General features: G+C 37.4%; 1 protein-coding gene across 4 annotated transcripts in view; it reads left to right on the forward strand.

The window, feature by feature from the left end:
- The window catches only part of NELL2 (neural EGFL like 2), a 437,534-nt gene that overhangs the window by 205,647 nt on the left and 219,113 nt on the right, over positions 1–12,774 (forward strand). For all 4 annotated transcript variants that reach the window (XM_043886426.1, XM_043886435.1, XM_043886442.1 and 1 more), the window contains 2 exons: positions 6,417–6,508; positions 11,728–11,830. In XM_043886426.1, coding sequence (XP_043742361.1) covers positions 6,417–6,508; positions 11,728–11,830 — 195 coding nt within the window. The remainder of the gene's footprint in view (positions 1–6,416; positions 6,509–11,727; positions 11,831–12,774) is intronic.

Below are 12,774 nucleotides of genomic sequence, written 5' to 3' on the forward strand. Positions count from 1 at the left end.
TTTTAAATATGCTGTCTAGGTTGGTCATTACTTTTCTTCCAGGGAGTAAGTGTCTTTAAATTCCATGGCTGCAATCACCATCTGCAGTGATTTTGGAGCCCAGGAAAATGAAGTCTGTGACTCTTTCCATTGTTTCCCCATCTATTTGCCATGAAGTGATGGGACCAGATGCCATGATCTTCTTGAATTTTGAGCATTACTTTGCTAGCATGTGAGATGAATGCAATTGTGCAGTACTTAGAACATTCTTGGGCATTGCCTTTCTTTGGGATTGGAATGGGAACTGACCTTTTCCAGTTCTGTGGCCACTGCTGAATTTTCAAATTTGCTGGTGTATTGAGCTCAGCACTTTCACAGCATCATCTTTCAGGGTTTGAAATATCTCAGCTGGAATTCCATCACCTCCACTAGTTTTGTTCATAGTGATGCTTCCTAAAGCCCACTTGACTTCACACTCCAGGTTGTCTGGCTCTAGATGAGTGATCACAACAAATGTTTATCTGGGTAATTAAGATCTTTTTTGTACAGTTCTTCTATGTATTCTTGCCATCTTTTCTTAATATCTTCTGCTTCTGATAGGTCCATACCGTTTCTATCCTTTATTGAGCCCATGCATGCATGAAATGTTCCCTTGATATCTCTAATTTCCTTGAAGAGATCTCTAGTCTTTCCCAGTCTATTGTTTTCCTCTATTTTTTTTTTTGCATTGATCACTTTCTTATCAATTGATCACTTTCTTATTATTGATCGCTTTCTTATCTCTCCTTGTTATTCTTTGGAACTCTGCATTCAGATGGGTATATCTTTCCTTTTCTCCTCTGCCTTTCACTTCTCTTCATTTCACAGCTATTTGTAAGGCCTCCCCAGACAACCATTTTGCCTTTTTGCGTTTCTTTTTCTTGGGGAAGATTTTGATCACTGCCGCCTACAAAATGTTATGAACCTCCTTCCACAGTTTTTCAGGCGCTCTGTCTATCAGATCTAATGCTCAAAATTCTCCAAGCAAGGCTTCAACAGTATGTGATCTGAGAACTTCTAGATGTTCAAGCTGGATTTAGAAAAGGCAGAGGAACCGAGATCAAATTGCCAACATCCGTTGGATCATCAAAACAGCAAGAGTTCCAGAACTCTACTTCTGCTTCATTGACTACATCAAAGCCTTTGTGTGGATCACAAAAAACTGCAAAATTCTGAAAAAGATGGGAATACCAGACCACCTTTCTAAGAAATCTGTATGCAGGTCAAGAAGCAACAGTTAGAAACGGACATGGAACAACTGATTGGTTCCAAATTGGGAAAGGAGTACGTCAAGGATGTGTATTGTCACCCTGCTTATTTAACTTATATGCAGAGTACATCCTGCAAATGCTAGGCTGGATGTAGCACAAGCTGGAATCAAGATTGTTGGGAGATATGTCAATGACCTCAGATATGCAGATGACACCACCCTTATAGCAGAAAGCCAAGAACTGAAGAGCCCCTTGATGAAAGTGAAAGAGGAGAGTGAAAAAGCTGGCTTAACACTCAGCATTCAATAACTCAAAATCATGGCATGCAGTCCCATTACTTCATGGTAAATTGATGGGGAAACAATTTAAACTGTGACACACTTTATTTTCTTGGGCTCCAAATTCATTGCAGATGATGGCTGCAGCCATGGAATTTAAAGACACTTGCTCCTTGGAAGAAAAGCTTCGTAGAAAGCATATTAAAAAGCAGAGACATAACTTGGCTGACAAAGGTCCATCTAGTCAAAGCTATGGTTATTCCAGTAGTCATGTATGGATGTGAGAGTTAGACCATAAATAAAGCTGAGCAGTGAAGAATTTATGCTTTTGAAGTGTGGTGTTGGAGAAGACTCTTGAGAGTCCCTTGGACATAAAGGAAGTCAAACTAGTCAATCAAAAGGAAATCAGTCCTGAATATTCATTGGAAGGACTGATGCTGCAGCCGAAACTCCAATACTTGGTCACTGATGCAAAGAACTGGCTCATTAAAAAGACCCTGATGTTGAGAAATATTGAAGGCAAGAGGAGAAGGGGACGACAGAGGATGAGATGGTGGGATGGCATCACAGACTCAATGGACATGAGTTTGAGCAATCTCTGGGAGTTGGTGATGGACAGGGAAGCCTGGCATGCTGCTGTCCATGGGTTCACAAAGAGCTGGACACAACTGAGCAACTGAACTGAACTGAAATTGAAGTAGGGAAAACATTAGAGCATTCAGATCTTTGAAAATTCAGTCTAATTAGCACAATTCTGCTGTAAAATGGTAAATGATTTGGACATATGAATCCAGAGTTATGTCACAAGAAACTTAATGTTTTGTATACACACACACACACATACACACACACACACACACATCCCATAACTAGGAAAGAAATGAAGCCTCTGACTATGAACATGTGAAGGCAATCATATTAAAGAAGAAACGAATACAGCAAAATGATTATTCCTTTGTTGGTTTGTTGAGGAGGTTTTTTACTTTGCACTCTGCTGGTAATGGGTGAGAAGAGAGGTGCAGTTCAATTGGGGAATTCTAGAGACTATTGCAGGCAGTGTGGTAGCCACAGTGACCATTCTTATTTATGAGGTTTTGTCCCTGTCACCTGCTGGGACTGGCGTTGGTTAAAATTGGAGCATGAACCTGATCTGCTTTCTTTCCTCTATTTTAGCACTTGAACAGCCCAGTCTCTTCATTTTGCCTTCTCCTTGCCTATGGATCTCATTTTGATAAATGTCTGGATTTTTCTTTAAAATAGATCTGTATTTTTCTTAATGTCTCAATTTTCCCTCTTCAAATTTTATTTGCACTGGGCTCCACGCTCTCATGCTCATCCAAGCAGCCTATCTTTGCAAACCGTTTCTCTTCATGTTCTAAACTGCATTGCTGTGATAGCCAGCAGTGCTGGGGTCTGGTGATTTCTTCCTGGGGAACCCATGCTCTCAGTTCCGTCTGCCTCCTTCTCTGCTCTGCTCTGAGTCCTATAAGCTAGACTTCTGCAGACCACATTACCGTGGTCTCCTTGCCGGCAGGAAATTGGAAGGCCAGAGGAGAGAGTATGTTGTGTTTGTTCTCTACACCTTCTCTGCACCAGGCTCAGTTTCTGGGGGTACCTGTGTCTTTGATGATTTCAGCTCCCACTGGACTGCCTCTCACTTCATAACTCTGGCTCACCCTTGGGTCCCAGTAGAACCATTTCCTCTCCTTGTTCCTTAGCCCTGGGATGGTACTGACTTGTCTCGTTGCCAGGGTTTGGCAACTTCTACAGCCCTTATTTTTTTGCTCAGTCCGGATCCAGTTATCCCCTCCTATTTCATCAGTGAATCTCCTGTATTACATCTCAGTCATGAATGTCTCAATTATAGCACTTGAGCTTGGTTTTCACTATAGTTATTTGTGCACACATCTGTCTTCTCTCCTCAGCATTAGGGCATGAATTGTGTCTCTTTCCTGTTTGAGTCCAAGTACCTAACAGACTACCTGGCATGTTAATAGGAGATCAGTACATGCTTGTTATATGTATTAATAAATTAATATGACTTTTACTCCTGCAGTCTACTCCTGTTGCCCAGAGCTATCCTAATTGTATTTCGCGGATTCCTTGTAGTACTTTTAGGAATGATTAGGAATATATATATATTTCTGAGTTTCTTAACATTTACTGCTAAAGAGCGTAGGGAAGGCATATCCTGATGACATTACTAGATATTTGAAGTAAACCTCAAAATTATGGAGAATCACAGCAGTTGATCAAAAATCACTCACTTTGGATTCTCTCTAAGCTAAGCTCGTCCTGTTTGTGCTCATTGCTTGAAACAGAATGAAGCAATTGTGATCTCATTCGTTTTGTTCTTCTCCCTCAGCCAAGCTCCATTTGGTGCCCTATTGTCTCACAAGTTGCCTGTTTTGAGTCTTTTGAATTAAGAGTTTAGAACAGAAGGTCCATCTGCTCTGCATGAATATTAAATTATCATAAAACTTTGTGTAAGAAGTAGCTACCCTTGTATTTTTTACAGCATTTATTTTTCCTTCTATTCTAAGAAAAACTTGGAGCATCAGTTTTTGGTTTTATTTTTTCAACGTACCTTTGGATTTGAATAGGCTGCAGTTATCAAGTTGTATAATATTGACAGAATAGGCCTAGGAACCTTTGATTGGCAGGTGCTGAAGAAGTAAGATTTTATTTATTCTCCTTATTGAAAAATATGTAGTAGTTATTGATATAATTGAACACACCATATGCCAGATCTTGTTATTTTGAGGTTATACAATCTCATAAGAAAAAAAAACTCTTAAAAATTACACATTGGAGAGGCATGTTTTACAATCAATCAGATTCATTAAGTCAGTGCACATGCTATTTTAATTCATAATATGATATATAGTATGCAACTGATAAATCTGTAGTTTCATTTTGAATATTCATGAGTGAGCAAGCTTCAGCCAGCTTTTAAGTAATATAATTTATGCAAGTAAGTGTATTCTCTTTCAGCAAGCTTCAAAACTTTTAAACCAATTTGCCAGTAATGTATATTATGTAGTGAAATTTGTTAATAAAAGCTGAGTAAAGAGATCAGGTGAAGGATGGCATTTTAAAATGTGTATACTCTCCATTATTTAAATGTGAATCTTTTAAATAATCAGTTAACTTTTGAGCAAAGATGGAAGTTGGGTTAAATATGAATATTTGAAAAACCATATATAAATATATTCAATATTATTAATAGAAGTATGTCTAATTTCTTTGTTATAAATTTTATAAGTAAAGTGATACTTTTAAAGATAATGGGATGTGTAAATTCTGAAGAGAGACTTTATTCTAACTCACACAATGGCATTAAAAGGAAACGTCTACACCCATTTTGTAAAATTCTTGTAGTTATAAAGGCTTCCGAGGTAGCACTCGTGATAAAGAACCTGCCTGCCAGTGCAGGTAGACATAAAGAGTCATGGGTCCAATCCCTGAGTCGGAAAGTTCCCTTGGAGGAGGGAATGCCTACCCACTCCAGTATTCTTGCCTAGAAAGTCCTGTGGATGAATGAGCGTGGTGGGCTACAGCCTGTGGGGTTGCAGAGTCGGACATGACTGAAGTGACTTAGCATGTGATTGAAAATTGGATTTAGTGAACAGGGTTAACAAATTGCTTGTGTCTTTTTCTTTTTATCAGATGACCACTTCCTCTGGTCTTTTGAAGTAATTAGTTTGGGTTGATCTAGGTGTCATGAAGTTCCAAAGCATACAACATTAAGTGCCCTTTGAAAGAAAAACAGTACAAATTTGTGAAAAAAGTTGGTTCAGAGTCATAGAAGGGAGTCTAAGCCAGAGAAGGAAGCTGAAAGTAAAGCTTAATTAGCTTCAGGGTAAATCTGTTTCTATTTAGGTGATGAATCAACATAGGTGGTGCAAAATATCCATTTCAAAACAAGCAAACAGTTTCCATTAAGTACATGTGTGTATAGTAAATATTTTGAAATTTTCAATAAATTATTTCATACCTTCTATGCATTTTATTAATTAAAAATATCTTCCCCAAGTCTGAAGTTTTGTTTTAATTTTATGTAATTGTAATGCATATAAAGGGCTTCCCTGGTAGCTCAGTGGTAAAGAACCTGTTTGCAATGCAGGAGATGTGGGTTCAATCCCTGAGTCAGGAAGACTGCCTAGAGAAGGAAATGGCAACCCATTCCAGTATTCATGCCTGGGAAATCCCATAAACAGAGGAGCCTGGTGGGCTACAGTCCATGGGGTCGCAAAAGAGTCGCACACAACTTAGTGACTAAGCAGCAACAACAGCAGCGGATGCAAGGCAGGATGTGACAGTGGGTACAGTGGCGGATTAAGACCTTTCAGCATCTTAAAGAGGGAGCCCTAATCCAGGTGTACTTATCAATAACCCCAACCCATAAAACATAAAATAAGTATACATGTATGTACTGAAGGTAAAATAGTTTCTTTCTAATTTTCTGTCTTAAAATTTAAAATTCGGCAGTGGTATATAAAAAATGAACTTTTCTCATATTTGTATTGCCCCTGAATCAGTAGCTGCCTTGAGCACCTGCTTAATGTGCCCTTAAGTGCGACATCATCTAGCAGGCAAGTAACTGGCTCAGAGTCTACTTATCAGCACCCCTTTTCCAGATTTTAATTCTGACTTGCCATTACCTCTCATTCATATTGTACCTTATTTTCCTCTTTGAACTTAATGAGCATGAAAGTAACTTGGGCCTACAAGTTACTTATGCTGGATAAAATTTAGAATTATAGTTACTCAAACACCTTGAAAAATCGTAAGAACATGAAATATTGAGGCAAATGATCTGAACACCTATAAGCTATTTTTTGTAACAAAACATCAAAAAATATATATATATATATATATATATATATTTGTATTTTTTATTCCAAAGCCATATGCCAATTTCAAGGACGGACGTACTTTGAAGGAGAAAGAAATACAGTCTATTCCTCTTCTGGAGTATGTGTTCTCTATGAGTGCAAGGTAAGGAAATTCTTCACGTGTGTTTTAAAATTCTTTCAGTTATGTGAACATAGTAAATGTCTCTTTAAAAATTTCACTCCTGTAATACTTTTAAGACTTCTTAGGCAAGGAGAAAAATTTTTAAAAATTTAAGGTATTAATTGTAGCTCAACTGTACAGAAAATTCTAATTGTTTTTGCAATCATATAAATTAGTGATTGTAAAATAAATATTTTTTATTTTATTTTATTGTAAAATAAAATATTTTCCCAACAAATAAAAGCCCTGTTTTGTCAAATCAAAGTTTTATGAAGTTGTCTTATGTTTTCAGCTCCTTGTTTGCTGTTTTGAAGAAAATGTAGATAAATGTAGACTCAGCCTGTTGTCATTTTGGTTTTGACTCATGTGACAAATATCACTCAGTCCAATTAAAAACAAAAGGCAATTTGCCTAATAAAAATTAGCTATTGGATGGAGATGAGACTAATATTGATCTTAATTTCTTTGAGAGGAATATTTTAATTGATTTGAAGGAAAATGCTTTATAGATGTACTACCACGGTCTCTTGAAATATGCTTCTGAAGCAAACGTGATTCATTTTAACTCTGCTTCTTGACCTAATTGAAAAAGTAAATATGTTTCATAACACTGTTCACATATAACTTTTGTAAACTATCATTTTGTATTCCTTTACCATAATGTTGTATTTCAAGCCATATTATATATAAAGGAAACTGTCTACATATAAAGTTTCTGCTTTAGGGTTCATTTATATTTGATCACTAATTTTCTTCTTAAATGCCTCCTGTACTTGGTTTTGGGGGATGATTTAGTATGTTTAGATTATGTAGAAAATTAAGTGATTTACTCTGCTGGCAATACACTGAGAGAATTCATTTGATTAAATGTTGGTGAAAGAAAATTGTCAGAATTTTGCCAAGATAAATTGAATCTGAAAAAAGCCAGCTGTATACCTCAAGCATCTTAAATTGGAAGACTATGGGGATAAGCATGGAGGAGACATAAAATAGCAAAACTGTGACAGATCTGATATCCAGAATGTGAAAGCTCTGATTTGTTCTTGTTCATTATAAGCTATTCTGGCTGCTCCTTTTGGCTCTAAACGAGCTCTCTCCTGTTGTAGGTTAGTTACCATCTTACAGATAAGGGAACTGGGGCATGGGAACAGAAACACAACTGCTGAAGCTAAATTTCAAGTTTGGGTTTTCTCATGAGCATCTCTTCACCAATGCTGTTTTGAGGATAGATTTAAGGGACTAGATCTGATAGACAGAGTTCCTGATGAACTATGGACGGAGGTTCGTGACTTGTACAGGAGACTGGGATAAAGACCATCTCTAAGAAAAAGAAATGCAAAAAGAAAAATGGCTGCCTGAGGAGGCCTTACAAATAACTGTGAAAAAAAGAGAAGTGAAAAGCAAAGGAGAAAAGGAAAGATATTCCCATTTGAATGCAGAGTTCCAAAGAATAGCCAGGAGAGATAAGAAAGCCTTCCTCAGTGATCAGTGCAAAGAAATAGAGGAAAACAATAGAATGGGAAAGACTAGAGATGTCTTCAAGAATTTTAGAGATACCAACAGAACATTGCAGGCAAAGAAGGGCTCAATAAAGCCCAGAAATGGTATGGACCTAACAGAAGCAGAAGATATTATGAAGAGGTGGCAAGAATACACAGGAGAACTGTACAAAAAAGATCTTCATGACCCAGATAATCATGACGGTGTGATCACTCAGCTAGAGCCAGACATGCTGGAATGTGAAGTGAAGTGGGCTTTAGGAAGCATCACTATGAACAAAGCTAGTGGAGGTAATGGAATTCCAGTTGAGCTATTGCAAATCCTAAAAGGTGATGCTGTGAAAGTGCTGCACTCAGTATGCCAGCAAATTTGGAAAACTCAGCAGTGGCCACAGGACTGGAAAAGGTCTGTTTTCATTCCAATCCCAAAGAAAGGCAATGCCCAAGAATGCTCAAACTACTGCACAATTGTACTCATCTCACATGCTAGTAAAGTAATGCTCAAAATTCTCCAAGCCAGGCTTCAACAGAATGTGAACTGTGAACTTCCAGATGTTCAAACTGGATTTAGAAAAAACAGAGGAACCAGAGATCAAATTGCCAACATACGTTGGTCACTGAAAAATCAAGAGTACCAGAAAGATATCTATTTCTGCTTTATTGACTACGCCAACACCTTTGACTGTGTGGATCACAATAAACTGTGGAAAATTGTGAGAGAGATGGGAATACCAGACCACCTGACCTGCCTCTTGAGAAACCTGTATGCAGGTCAGGAAGCAAAAGTTAAAACTGGACATGGACTAACAGACTGGTTCCAAATAGGAAAAGGAGTACGTCAAAGCTTTATATTGTCACCCTGCCCATTTAACTTATATGCAGAGTACATCATAAGAAATGCTGAACTGGAAGAAGCACAAGCTGGAATTAAGATTGCCGGGAGAGATATCAATAGCCTCAGATATGCAAATGACACCACCCTTATGGCAGAAAGTGGAGAAGAACTAAAGAGCTTCTTGATGAATGATAAGAGAGTGAAAATGTTGGCTTAAAGCTCAACATTCAGAAAACTAAGATCATGGCATCCAGTCCCATCACTTCATGGCAAATAGATGGGGGAGTAGTGGAAACAGTGTCAGACTTAATTTTTTTGGGCCCTAAGATCACTGCAGATGGTGACTGCAGCCATGAAATTAAAAGACACTTACTCCTTGGAAGAAAAGTTTTGACCAACCTAGACAGCATATTTAAAAACAGAGACATTACTTTGCCAACAAAGGTCTGTCTAAACAAGGCTATGGTTTTTCCAGTGGTCATGTATGGATGTGAGAGTTGGACTATAAAGAAAGCTGAGCGCTGAAGAATTGATGCTTTTGAACTGTGGTGTTGGAGAAGACTCTTGAGAGTCCCTTGGACTGCAAGGAGATCCAACCAGTCCATCCTAAAGGAAATCAGTTCTGAATATTCCAATGAATATTCATTGGAAGGACTGATGTTGAAGCTGAAACTCCAACACTTGGCCACCTGATGGGAAGAACTTACTCATTTGAAAAGACCCTGATGGGAAGGGTTGAAGGTGGGAAGAGAAGGGGATAACAGAGGATAAAATGGTTGGATGGCATCACCAACTCAATGTACATGAGTTTGAGTAAACTCTGGGTGTTGGTGATGGACAGGGAGGCCTGGCGTGCTGCAGTCCATGAGGTCGCAAAGTGGTGGACACAACTGAGTGACTGAACTGAACTGAACTGAGGTCCCACTATCAATACAAAGACTGGGAGCCTTGGAGTGAGATATAGAAACACCAAGGAAATCAGACAAATGTTCCATCAAGGAAGGTGGAAATTTTGTCACCTGGTTCCTAAGTAAAGTCTAACCTTGAAATATCAGCCCTAAATTTAAAAATTGAAGAGTCTCCATTTTCTGTGTGAGATCTTTTCATTTGGCAAATGTTGTCCACAATACTGATCATTATGATTTTAAAATTTTCTGAGATGGTTTCCTATTTGATTTTAAAATACCTGAAAAGTGAGTTTATTTTCAATTGGGTTTGTGAAATTTCTTGGTATAGTCAACTATCCAGGTGCTTAATAAATATTATATGAATGAATAAATGTTACCTTTTATTTGCTCAAACAAAAGACACCAATATACTACCTCTCATGCTGTGGTATCCAGTAGAAATATGATGCAAGCCACACATGTGATTTTTATTGGGCTAAACTTTCTGTATACAACCCCATATAGCCAAAATATTATCATTTCCAATGTAATCAATATAAAATTCTTAATGAAATATTTTATAGTCTTTTATAATGCTGAGTCATCAAAATCTTGCATGTGCTTTATTTACATTTACAGTGTTTGAGTAACATGTAGCTAGTGGGCGTGGATTCTACAGCACAACCCTCCCTGATCTTCATAAACTTTTATTATTCTTCACTAAATTCTTGAGATTAAGGACTTCCTCTGTTTCTTCTCTCTTCAGGCCCCTGCACTTCGGTATTTTACATAATTGACAGCTCTCTTGGGCTTCCATTTTTTTGGTCGTCAATTCTAGTCCTTCTTTGTTCTTTTATTGTCAGTTTTGTGACCTTGAAAATGTGTCCTGGGCAGTTTGTGAGCTTAATAGTAACACAGAAACACACTCTGGTCCTGAAAATAAGATGATCAGAATGGATATTACTGTCACACCAAAGGAAGGATAGGGTTTGACTCCCAATGTATATGTGTCTCCTGCCACTTTCTTGGTAAGAGATCATCATGGCATGGAGAAGATCCTTTCCATCAATAAACCAGGAAGAGGGGGATATTGAAGTTATGAAAACTGTTTCTTCAATAGAAGCAGTGCTTATAGAAATAACATCTAAAAACCTAAGCTACTGAGCAGTATTAAGATGGAAGACTTCCACTTCCAATGATTATTTTATTTCTTATGCATTGGTAAGCATAATACAACAGTTAATGACTCTTGTTCTTAAGAGACCAGAGGTTGAAAGTTTAGAAGCAAGATGTTTGCTTCAAGGACAGTGCTACTCCATTTATCAGAAAAGTGTTCTGTATTTTGATTTTCTCTTAAAGTTTTATCTATTTTAGTGGCTAGGACTATAGTCATTTTGTATTAATTTATTCATTCACTCAGGAAAATTTTTTGAGTACAGATTATGTGCCAGAAAATACACGAGACATTCATGTGCAAGAGACATAAATCCTGCCCGCATTTCCCTTTTTGGAAATGTTTTGTGAGAGATCCACAACATTCCTTATCATACTCACTTGGTATAATCTCTTTAACAGTTTGGAAACTGAAATAAGAATGTTTAAAAAGTCCAGTTTTTATTTATTGTTTTTTCAAAGTGAGCTGTTAATCAAATTCAAGCTATCTTTTTGCCACAATTGTCATCTGGATGTGCAGATAAGTTTTAAACTAACAGAATCTCTCAGGATAACTCTAATGTTTGGAAATTGAAGGCATGCTTCCATTCCCAAAGCTGCTTGTCCCTTTGAAAGTCTTTCTAGTTGTCATTTGATATCATTTTGCAAGTGAGTCTGTGACCTATGCAGAGGTCCTCAGGATGAAAATTTTATTCTTATGTTTGAAGAGATGTCTTTAACGCTGGATCTGGAAACTTAGGAGTTTCCAGAATTAGAAGTTAGTCCTAACTGAGAAGTTTGAAGCATTTATTTTCTGTTGTCTAACAGGACCAGAGCATGAAGCTGGTTGAGAGTTCAGGCTGTCCCACTCTGGACTGTCCAGAGTCGCATCAGATTACCTTGTCTCATAGCTGTTGCAAAGTCTGTAAAGGTAAGATTTTTTGGAAAGTAAGATTTACGTGCATGAGTCATTCTAGGAGGCTATTTCAACTGACAGGAAATAGAGCTTCTTATAGGGAAGTTATTTCCAAAGACTCTGGAATTAAAATTAAGATGCTCTCATGCCTTTCTGCTGGGTGTCTTGTACCTGGCTCAAGGTCTAGATTTCTAAACTTTTCTCTGTGTATTGGTTCTGAGTCAATATGACATTGTTGAAAATATACAACAGTGCTGAGTTATTTTATTGGGTTTTTTTTTGGGGGGGGGGATATGCTTTTCTTTTCTCTTCAGTCTGTTTTATAATTGACTTAGCATAATTCCCATGTTGGCTACTTCAAATCCCTCTCTTCACAATTCTACTCTCCTTCACTGATAGGCTTCTATATCACTGAGAAGAGAGAGGCCATCAAACATGCATTGCTTGTTCTGTGTTGCCTTTGTGATGATAGACCTACAACCAATAAGTAGAAGGAACTTAGATTTTTAGTTCGATATAAGAAAACAGTAAAATTTGAGATGCTCAGAAATGCAGTGGGCTGCCCGTCATCAAAGATTCTTAAATTTGGTATTTTGTTGTAGATTCAAGTATTAAACTTAAAGGACTGATTATATGGAACTTTTTATGATCCCTACCTGTCGTGAAATTATATGTGCCTTCTTGCATTTTCTTGAAATCATGTATTTATAAATCTGTCTCCTTCATTGAACTTTGCACCTTGAGGGCAGGGCTGGGTCTTTATCCTTGTGTGAATGACTCTTGGAATGTAGTTGGGACTCATAACTCATGTAGTTGGTGTTACATTAGCAAAGTGCCTTATGTGAGCTACTAGCATGTGTTTTAATAATAGCCTTTACTGATACCAAATAAAACTTAAACAGAAAGAAGTATGAAAAATAAACTTTATAAAACATATGCTATATTTTTTTCCTTTTAAT

This window comes from Cervus elaphus, chromosome 3, assembly GCF_910594005.1.
Source record: "Cervus elaphus chromosome 3, mCerEla1.1, whole genome shotgun sequence".
NCBI classification, from domain to species: domain Eukaryota; kingdom Metazoa; phylum Chordata; class Mammalia; order Artiodactyla; family Cervidae; genus Cervus; species Cervus elaphus.